At 33.0% G+C, this 11,722-nt stretch overlaps 1 protein-coding gene across 2 annotated transcripts; it reads left to right on the top strand.

The window, feature by feature from the left end:
• Positions 1–1,255: 1,255 nt before the first annotated feature.
• On the top strand, positions 1,256–4,828 carry LOC106691427 (uncharacterized). 2 transcript variants are annotated; one of them, XM_067046513.1, is made up of 4 exons: positions 1,256–1,342; positions 4,156–4,322; positions 4,397–4,477; positions 4,700–4,828. In XM_067046513.1, the coding sequence occupies exons 2-4, from the start codon at positions 4,158–4,160 to the stop codon at positions 4,784–4,786; spliced, it is 333 nt and encodes a 110-aa protein (XP_066902614.1). In that variant the 5' UTR covers positions 1,256–1,342; positions 4,156–4,157; the 3' UTR covers positions 4,787–4,828. The 2 variants fall into 2 exon arrangements, with proteins under 2 accessions (XP_066902614.1, XP_014292677.1); XM_014437191.1 differs by having other exon boundaries at positions 1,272–1,342; positions 4,139–4,322.
• The last annotated feature ends 6,894 nt before the right edge of the window (positions 4,829–11,722 follow it).

Consider the following 11,722-nt stretch of genomic DNA (forward strand, 5'->3'; position numbering starts at 1 on the left):
CTGATGAATGATTTGATTTGTGACAAAGTAAGGAGCATTAAGGATTTTACGAAGGATTTTGGACTGTAAGGATTGGATTCTAGAGGAATTAGATGGTTTAGTGGAGCCCCATAGCTCAACTCCGTATGTCCAAATAGGCCTTATAATAGTCATGTAGATCAGTCTTTTGTAATGGATTGGAAGTTTGGACCGTTTGTCTAATAAATGTTGTAATAGTCGGAATCGACGAGCAGTTTCCTGTCTTTTCAGTCTTGTATGAGGATTCCATGTCAGTCGTTTGTCCAGATTTAGTCCTGAGTAACGGATCTGTTCAACAGGAATAAGCGGGGTATTATTAAAAGACACTGTGGGGCAAGACGAAGGTTTACGACGAAGGGTAAATGTGATTTGGTGGGATTTATTGGAATTTATTTTAATCCTCCAGTTTTGGCACCATTCTTCGAGGGTGGTGATGTGGGATTAGAGGGATTGGGATACAATGGAAGGATCATTATTCACTGACAATAGGCATGTGTCATCGGCATACGTGGTGAGAATTGTGTTAGGATGGGTTGGCATGTCAGCTGTAAAAACTGTATAAAGGATAGGACCAAGGATACTACCCTGAGGTACACCAGCAGACTGAGGAAACAGGGATGAATAAGAGCTGTTGTGATTTACTTGAAATAAGCTGTCTGAGAGATAAGAACGGATAATGAGATAATATGTAGGGGGTAGGAATTTACGGATCTTGTATAGCTCCTCCAATTTTAAATTCATTGTTAAAAGTATTGAAGCTACAATCATACATTTTCTCATTTCTGATCTTTATCTACGCTACAAGAACTTGGTGAAATCAATAGAGGTTTCACTAGCATTAGCTTGGAACACGTTGTAACCTACAAAACTCAAAATAATACATGTCGTTCGTTTGATTTACTAGTGGAATATCTGAATTGGACGTATTTTAAATATGGTACCGTAGACTGTGGTTACTTTCTCTACTGGGGTCTCAGATACTACAGACTATCTCTAAGCTAACACTGTAGTCCGTAAGTAACCACAATCCGTAAACGGTAACTACGAATACCTCAAATATAAAACCAAAAAATAAACTCTTATTTTGGCAAATGAACCACTATTTAAGCATAGAACCGATATACAGTTAAAAAGGAGTAGATGATATTTTCTGTGATCTGGCTACTGTAGAATACTACTTCCAAAAAACTAAAGTCAAGACTTGTTGGAATCGCAATTCTGTAATTAACATTCCCATGGGAAGACCAGAACTTTAGTATATAAGGCACGGTTCTTGTATCTGTGAGCAGTAGTCCAAGAGTTTTCAACAGAACAACTTTAATAAGTAAGTATTATATACATATACTTATATTGTATCATTGTTCATTGTTTTAGTCTTATGGACACTAGAATGTGGAAAGGAATAAATTTAAAAATAATTTTTTCTGATGCTCATATTAATTAATGAAACATTTATTTTTAAAACATTATTATTATTCTATTGATATTGTGCTATACATGGACAAACAAAATGTTAGCTGATATAGAAATAAATTACGCTCGATTCAATCATTGATTCTGTAAACTCACAATTTAACAAATAATCTATTTTCCTCCCTTCCGAACTGCCTAGTAGTATTCATAAAGAGAATGAAAAGAAAAATTATTCTCAGAATCGAAAGTTTTTACTTGGATTTTATGTTATAGACATTTAGGAACAAAGCGCTTCTGTGCCAATCAGTTATCACACTATGTAACTTCTAATCTAACTGTGATACTAAAGTTATCCCGAATTTAATGAAATTTTCGGAGATTGTGCGGAATAATATCTTGATGGTACCACATAAATTTTATCGAAGCCTATCCACTACTTTCGTCTATAAATGTGCGAATATATTTCCCTTGTTCGAATTTTACCAAATTTAGAGGAGAGTTGGAGATTAGTGTCAAATGTGTCCTAGCTCAGATTCCGTCTTCTTCTTTCACTTATGCATGTTCATATGGCTCCTATCGTAGGTTTTATTTTCAAAATACAAATCAAAATTATTAAAAAAATAAAAGTATAAATTTAATTATGTTATAATTAAATAAAAATCTGGCGGTCGAGCGTGATTCTGACCAAACCACCTCCTTGCACAACCATTGGTCTAGTAACAGTACTTCTTTACAAAGTACTGACCCCCTGACCCTCCATGGGTTGTAGCGGTCCAGATTTAATTTAATTTAAATAAAAATGGTAAAGAAACTAAATTTTTCTTTTCAGGTAGAAAAATTATAGATTAGATGGCTGCAATGACGATCCGGATATCTGGAATAATTTTATTTTAAATTTATATAATTAACTCCGTTATATAATGTGATGTATGATGCAACCTTAAGGAGTTATCTGCATTCAGCGTTTTGTTTTTAGACTTCATATAGATTTTAAAATGAATATGTTGACAGATTCATATCACGTAACACCATTGACATATTGCTTTTGATAACCTTGTATGATTGAATTGCTTCATCTCATATGAGTTTTGTTGCTAAACTGATTTTTATAAGTAAATTTCTTTTCGGCACCTTTTAAAGTTTGGAAAAAAATAGGTTTAGTAGTAATAAATATTGCAATAATAATGTTAGTAATAATATATATATTTTCACAAATTACCTCAAAGTAAAGGTTTATCCTAATTGATAACGTTAGAATTACAATTTTTTGTCTACTCTTCATATCAAGTAAGATAATGCATTTATTGCTTTACTCATATATTTTTATATTAATGCATTATAGAAACTAAAACAAATAAATTAGTTTAGAATTCGAAAAATTAAGAAAAATAAATACCACTACGGGTCACTCACAACTACCTGTTGCACTGACCTTTGATATCCGATGACTATTTTATTGAATAAATTTATAATTGTATTATATTTAAAACAATTTTCATAATTCTTATTATAAATCATAATTAGATATACATAAAGCCATCTGTTTTTAGTGTAAAATAAAAAGAAGTATGGATTTATCTTATAACATAAGAAAAAAATTTTGATTGGAACTTCATTACATAAGTTAGTTCATGTATTGTCGTTCAATTTTCTTCATTCTCTTAAGTAAATTACCAGGAAAAATGAATAATACACAGAACATATTCAAATGAACGATTTTATTTTTTTTTCTTTCTATATATATGATTAGCAGTTATATATTGGCTATAAAGACAATGAATAGTTTGATCATCTCATGAATACGAAACACATAACCATTCTTTAGTACCTCGATAAAAAAGTACATAGGAGTCGTGTAGCTAAGTGAGTAAGGTGTTATATTCAGGGACTGGCTCGTATCCGACATTAGCTGATAATTGTTTATTCTGTCAAAGCAAATGTAAATCAATTTTGTGGGTCCGGGAAATCACATCCTTCCACAAACTGAAATTTCATGGATTGGAATCGTTTTTTTTTTGTTTTTTTTTTAACAAAAATATATGCGTGTAAATTATTTTTTCCTAAGCATTCCTAAAGATTTTCCTTCCAAAGCAGTAATTTTTTTTATTAGATAAACACCAGAAATATTTAAGGGTGTACTACGCTGCTTTGCTTTGATTGTGGAAAAAGGAAACAAAAATTTTAATATTACATTATGTTCCACGGATTGTAATGCAGATTTACTTGATGTAGGGTATGAGTTATGTAGGGTAACTTTAGGGTAACAGGGTAACAGTTTGCAGGACCCCAGTAGTCAATGTAACTCAGGTCTACTGTACTATCTTTTGATTACGACATATACAAAAAAAAATATATATAAACTTTTTTCAATGTAGAGCCATTATCAAAGCAAAGCAGATAGACACGTTTGAGATATTGCAGGGGATAATATAATCCCACAGATTTCTTCGATTTCACTATGTAATCATATGTAAAACAGTTGGTTAAATGCAAGTTCTCTTCCAGCCTTAACCACGCTCCTGAAATGAAGCTGGGATTGGGATCGGCAGTGCTGTTGTGCACAGTATGTGCAGTTTTCAGCTTCAAAGCCCCGCCACGTGTACCCAGCGGGCCTTATTCCTTACCCAGCATTGGGAAATACCCGGCTCCAACTGTATTTAATCCCAATTCAGCCATTATCCTTAAATACATATGTTTTGTTTAATAGGTTAATCATCTAATCAGAAATGAAGCTGGCATTGGGATCGGCAGTGTTGCTGTGTGCAGTCTGCGCAGTCTTCTGCTACAGATCTCCTTCATCTGGTGGATCGTACCCCTTACCCAGCATTGGGAAATATCCGGCTCCAACTGTATTTAATCCGAGAAACCATGGACTTCCTGACGCATATAAGGTATTTGATGTTAAATCTATTTTAACAATAAATGGAAGTGAAATATTGATATAATATAAATCAATTTATTCCAGAATCACCATTTCAAACGGTCAGTGGAAGATCAACTCGCTTCGGAACACGAACAGTTCGTTGCGGAACCAGCCTTAGATGAGGTAATAATTTTCATTAATCTTCTCCCAAAATAATTATATTACAGAATTTTAGTAAATACAGTTTATATTTTTCGAAATGGCTTTCTTTTATTGGATGATGAGGAATCTCAGGAGAATGTTTTAACAAATTATTTTACAGTATTTAAAATGTTTCAAAAACATTATATAGATTTTAGATCCTATTTTTTTTATGTATCACTGAATATATTACTTTCATTACAGCTGTCAAGACAGAGGAGATCTCCAAAGTTTATCCTTCCTACTTACAGGCCGCCACGAAAAGGATCACCAAAAATATACACAGTTTGAATTTAATAAGTTTTAATAAATATATTTTTTATAACTTAAAAAGCGTTATTATTTCATTCAATAATATTAAGATTCCAAAAACATAAAAAGATAATGTTTTAAGATACTGAAACTTCTAATTCTTTAATTTTTAAAGTATTATAAAATATCCATGTGCATCAGTACGAAAAATTATTAGCCTAGATGAGGCTGAATATATATTAATATTTATATTAAAATATTACTAATGTTGACCAATAAATAAAGAAAAGATTGTTGTGATAAATTTTAACAAAGAAGGTGACTGTGATAAATAATTTTAATTTTTAATTTAATCATTGAAAATTAAAACTGAACAAAAAGTTTCTACTAATGTTAATAAAGTTGAAGATATACTTAATAGTATATATCAATTGTAGTGAGATACACCTAATAATAAACATTGGATTACTTTACTATCACGAGTATAATATGAACATAAATTATCAGATATTGTTTAGGCGATAGAATTGATGCATTAAGTAAAACTGAACAAGTAACCGGTAAATCGCACAGCCAGGCCGTTGACTCGAAGACCTATAAGAAATGGTCCTTCAGGCCGGATCACTGATGCTATATTCCGGCGAAAGTTCATACTATTTCGGCGCTAGGAACCGAAAATCGTGTCCCGATCGAGAGACAGAGACAACAAAGGACATCGACCGAGAGTGTGTCGGAACGTGGGCCACCCAGGCTCCGGTGCCTTTCTTCCTTCCCAGAGGAAATGCTCAGAGGGGGCAGCTACCCATCTTTCTAGCATTCATTATAATCCATATATGTATTGTTAACAGGTATCTAAAGTAGGCTGTACTTATAAGATTATGTTCGACTACCTTTGAGTCATTCGCAGTGTAGCAAAATGTAAAAGAAAAGAAAATATTGAATTGATAAATCAAAGTTCCCGTTAACGAGTGGCTGGATGGCCCTCTCCATTCTATATCTGTACAAGATTAGAAATTTGTAAAAATATAATATATCAAACGCCTAACAGCTTTCTGGTTTCTAACACCAACTGGAAGTTTATATATATAATGCTTATCATTTATTTTAAGTTGTTACATTTCTTAGACTTTATTTTGTATGTCATAGCAGTTTTATCAGAAACATTTATTTTCTATTTATCTTAGTTAAATAGATCTCAGTCGCGTACCCATGACCTACCCAACAGTATACTTTTTTAGTGTTCCATTAACTCCTAATGAACAGATTTGGTACTTAAGACTCCATTTTTTTTTTTCATTTCATTTCATTTCATTTTTACTAGAGACTTACTTGGAATCCTCATAATAGAATGAAATGACAAGAAACTGCTCGTAGACTTTGATTACTAAAATACCTACTTGACAAACGCCCTTTACTGTAAGCGAGTAAAATATACTATGATTTCCAAACCTATTTGGGCATACGGAACTGAGTTTTGGGGCTCCTCCAAAACCATCAAAGTATCCTTACAATGCAAAGTCATTAATGGTCCCGATTACGTCACAAATAAACTTATCCATAAAGACATCAAAATCCCATTTACTGTGCATTTTGGCCGAAATAGATATACCTCCTTTAATTCCAAAATCCAAACCACTTGACTACAACACCCAGACCACTTGACTACAACACTACAAACACCCAAACCACTTGACTTTTCATCCGAAACTATCTCTGATTAGCCTCCGATGCGTCTGATAAAAAAAACATCGTTAAATTTATGGTAAAATTTCCATTTACATTTGACGATGTTTCTAAAATAAAAGAAGTAAATTTGATACTTTATATATTAGAACACATGCCAACCTCCTCAAGGAAGGAAACAGCCAATTAAACGCCTCGGAGTCTGAAAAAAAGATGGCCACGGGATCTTCTAAGATAAAACAGTGATTGAAGTGCTTCCTTTAATTGGCTGTTTCCTTCCTTGAGGAGGTTGGCATGTGCTCTAATATATAAAGTATCAAATTTACTTCTTTTATTTTAGAAACATCGTCAAATGTAAATGGAAATTTTACCATACATTTAATGATGTTTATTGAAATGAATCTTATTCCTAAAAGGATGAAGTTCAATATTGTTGTATTTTAAAGTGCTTCTGAAACAAAATTTCGATTGACTAAATCATAAAACAATCTCCTGAATCTTTTAAACACAAAATATGAATTAATGTGATTATTATATTTTAGATACCGAATTAAATTCATTATAAAATTAGGAAATAGTTACGGGCTAGTCCTGAACTATGCAAACTAATTCAGGACATTGCAGAAAACTATATGATGATATATTTAAAAAATATATATATTTTCTCTGAAGCCTTTCACATCATTTATTGTATCTCTTCGACATCAGCTCATTTTTTATGAAAATACAAGATAAAACGACAGAAAAACAAAAATAAAAATGTAAGACAATGCGATACTTTAGTAAGTAGCTAGGGAAGTATATTTATTTATGTTAATACAGAAATTTTCTCTCTGTGACCTTGAGAGCAATCATCATTGGATGTACGCAAGCCTATAGGTCTTAAACTCAAAAATAAATTGTTTTGGTGAAGCACCATACTTTATATATATATATAAACGTGAACTTTATATAGTTCAGAGCTTCGTCACTAAGGTAGTATAATCGATCCCCTCATTATATTTTTGAAACCGAAGAATGTTGATTTTAATTGTATCTTTAATGCCACAAAAAAGCATTTTGAGTTGAAGAAATTCTGACTGATATTTACCAAAACATTATTGATGTCGTTATGAAGAAGAAGAAAATTTATCAATATAATGAAGTATATATTTATTTCCTGGCACCCTTCATCTCCAAAGTCATCCAATCCCGCCGTCCTTCATGCATCTCCGAGCTCCTTCAATTCATATCCTCTATTCGTTCCCGCAACACCCGTTCCCGGTCTTCAGATTTATACAAAAGGGTCCACCGAACCTCTGCTTTCGATAGATCGTTCATTATCCAAACCACATCCCTATGGAACTTCATCCCTTCCAACATCCGTCGCTCCTATACCCTCCCTACCTTTAAATCCAGCCTGTTCAATCATTTCTTATCCATTCAGACCCCATAACATTGTAAATCAATATAATTGTAAACTATTATATCTTAATTATTTTTACACCGTTTTCTTTACTCTTTTTTTCTTTATTCATTTTTTTTTTTTTTTATTCTTTCAACTGATAAAAGTGAGAAAGTAACTTATAATTATTTTTTATAATGTTTATATTTCTTTGTATTTTTGTTTAAGTATCTCTGAGGCTCCTCAGCCTTCATCTGTTGATTTATCTGTATTATTCTAAAGGGACTCAGAATAAATAAAGTATTATTATTATTATATCATAAAATTTCCTACCATGGAATTTCGGGGGCGGAACAGGAGAGAAAAATTCTCTTAAAATTAAATTTTGTGTTACCATCTGGCGGAGAGGGATATTAAACGCGTCTCCATACACTAACAAATACTCTAAAAAATATGATAAGAAAAGCTTTCCCAGAGGGTGGGAGTAGCGGCTTAACGCCGATTCTTAGCTTTACAATTTTGTTCCATATAAATAAATTTTATTTTTCAAAGACTCTACTCGCAACAGAAATGTGGAGGACAATTTAAGGTTAAAAGGTAATATAAGCATTGCCCCTTTTATGGGATTTTGGGGATTTCAGAAGGAGAGGCGGTAAAGGAAGAATTCCTTTCAAACTATTTTTGGTTTTATGGTCACTCTTTGAGGAATTTCAACCCCGTCACCATACATCGTCCAGTATTCATGATGTACCAATAATTTAATGTTTTAAAGGTAAGATAAGAAAGGAACCTATCTTTAGACCATTGAATGAGCAAGTGACAAGGATCAACCTTCTTTATTGTTAGAAAATAACAGGGATATATTATCCCAGTTTGTGTTTGTCCAACCCAACCCTATTGTTCAGAAGATAAGAGAACTGCAACGAAAGCCCTTAACAGCCCTGACATTACCCATCTAGTACGCCGGGCATTAGCCATTTACACTGTATTGAGCAGGAACGTAAGGAGTACCCCCAAGAAAGGCACAAAAGCCCTGTCAAGGAGGAGGTTGAAGGGCTAAATGAAAATAGAGAAAACTAGGCTATACCAGGGGAGAGGGGATTTCCCACAAGAGGTAGTGAATGAGGACACGTGATGTCCATTGAGGAGGTAGCCGTCTCGTTAGCCAGGGAGGAAAGGTCACGTAGGCAAATCAGGCGGCCCACTGACCATCTTCTCTATTAATTGCCATTCTGGTTCAGATAGTTGAGTTAGCTGCGGCAAAAACCGCATCACGTAGCTATTTGCCCAATTACCGCACTGCATTAACATCATATCCTAAATAAGCCTTTCATCGAGAACTGACAGCCGTAACTGCCTAAGAGCTGAGCTCTTTAGTGGTCTCCATGTAATTGCGATTCATCATCCCAGGCCTCCTTGTTACATATATTTTTTATCATATGAAAATTACAAATAATTTCTTAAATCTATTATTTATTAATTAAAGGTTATGAGGTAGTATTAGAAAGAGCCACAAGGCATGCTAATGGGCAGACCAAGAAAAACTAAATAATGAGAACAGAATTGAAAGAGAAAAAAATAAATAGAGTATATATACTATAAGGCAACTTGAGCATTGATTTTATAGTGAAGTTAGAGCTTCTAAAATAAATGTACTATTTCCAATTTTATGTACTAAATAAAAGTATTTTCATAATCTGAGGTATTAAAGACCAGAATATACTTTTAAGTTTCCTTCAAAGTTTGATAAAAGTCTTGCACATTTTCATTCTTTGAATTTTATTTCTATACAACAGACATCTCAACCGTTAGGATTAACACTATCCTCACCACGTATGAGACATGTGTGCTCGCAGTTAATAATAACCCTTTAATTGCATCCCAAGCTCTCCAATCCTATATCATAGCCCTCGAAGAATGGTATCGTAATTAGAGGACTAAAATAAATCCTATCATCTCACCTTTACTCTTCGTTGTAAATCTACCCACTGCCCAACAGTATCCTATTAATAATGTTGCTCTAACTCCTGTCAAACAGATCCGCTACCTTAGGCTGCAACAGAACAAATGATTAACCTGGAATCCTCACTCAAGACTGAAAAGACAGGAACTGCACGTCGATTTTGACTATTACAGCACTTACTAGGCAAACTGTCTGAACTTCTAATTAATTACAAAAGCCTGATCTACATGCCTGTAAATACGGACATACGGAAATGAGCTTAGGGGCTCCACTAAACCTTCTAATTCCTCTGGTATCCATCTATAATCCTTTATACAATTCGCAATGCTCCTTACTTTGTCACAAATAAAATCATACATAAAGACCTTAATGTTCCATATGTAACCGATCTAGCCCGAACAAGATATCATTCCCTCCAATATAAACTTCCATATCCACTAGTTTCTAACCTTGCTTTCTTTTCCATTCCTGCCAATCCTACGAGGCGCCTGAAAAGAAGATGTCCACGAGACCTTAATGTAAAAACGATATTAGAGTGCTACCAATGGGTAGTTTCTCTATACGCCTGTATTGCTCCATTGTAAACTTATATCAAATTTACTGGATGTGTCATTATGTTCAGTTCGTAAATGTCAATAAACATGCAAAAAAAAAAGAAAAAGAATTTTATTTCTGCAATTCTTTAACTGAATAAAAAGTAAATTTTACTTAAAATGATATTCATGGTATAAAATAGAAAAATATGTTTTGAAGATTAATGATAGTAATCATGGTAAATTTAAAAACAGTAATGTAACTAAATATAATTAAGTGTAAAATAAGAAGTCATGTGAAATATATTAAAAACTCAGGAAAACGTTTTTTATAATACAATAAAAATTCAAAATCCACAATGAAGAAAAATAAAATAATAAAAGTGTACGGTATGTATATATAGAATATAGTATATATATGTATGTACGTATATAAGATGTAGATGGCTTTCTTCACAGTGCTGCTAAGTTCATTTGACAATACAATCAAAATTCCTCTCTTAATAATTAATAATTTTTTGCATAAACAGATTCAGAATTTATACCATAATTTTTTCAGTTAAAAAAATAATTGAATTTAATTATTCTGAAGGAGAGAACCTTTAATTATATTGTTCGTAAAGCAAGTGGAAATTTAGCACGACTGTGAAGTAAGCCATCGATATAGTGTATTATTATTATTATTTTATGGGCAACAGACCATAGAAGCCCACGTACAATGTATTAGTAAATACATCGTATTTCTACACAATGTATTAGTAAATACATCATATTTCTACACGATGTATTTACTAATACATTGCGCGTTTCTTGACGTGGGTTTTTCGCAAGGTGGGTTCGTCACTCCCATGCCTATTTTTGTGAGTGCCACCCATTGGCTAACGGGCCTCACAAATGCCCGGGGGGAGGTTGTCAGAGAGTTTGCATTATTTTGTGCTTGAAAAAAGCCCGGGTGGGACTGGGGATTCGATCTGATAACCTGTGGGTTGGTAGACTGGCGCGTTACCACGCCAGTATTTACTATTGGGTTACTAGTGTTTCGAATTTTGTTTTAAATTCTAAAAAAGTAAATGCGACCAGTATTTCACTAAAACAAAATAATATAATTTTAGGCCCGACATTATTGTGTTTCTGATGACATGAAGAGGGTAACAACAAATTTTAAATAACAAAATTAAAATAATAATAATAATGCCTGAGCGTTATGAAGGGGCGGGATTGCAACTTTAAGCCATAATACGAACCATTTCAATTATTTTTTAAATTAGGAGTGCTAATTACTGGCCGTTTTTTAACAATATAGCTCCTAACTAGTTATTATATTAATGTGAATTTTTATGGCCTGGTCATTACTCACTATGAGGAGAAATACCTTCTACAACAATTAGTAAAAAGAATGGAAAAATAGGTTC

Source organism: Halyomorpha halys, unplaced genomic scaffold (genome assembly GCF_000696795.3).
Source record: "Halyomorpha halys isolate HHAL.00 unplaced genomic scaffold, Hhal_1.1 Scaffold51.1, whole genome shotgun sequence".
NCBI classification, from domain to species: domain Eukaryota; kingdom Metazoa; phylum Arthropoda; class Insecta; order Hemiptera; family Pentatomidae; genus Halyomorpha; species Halyomorpha halys.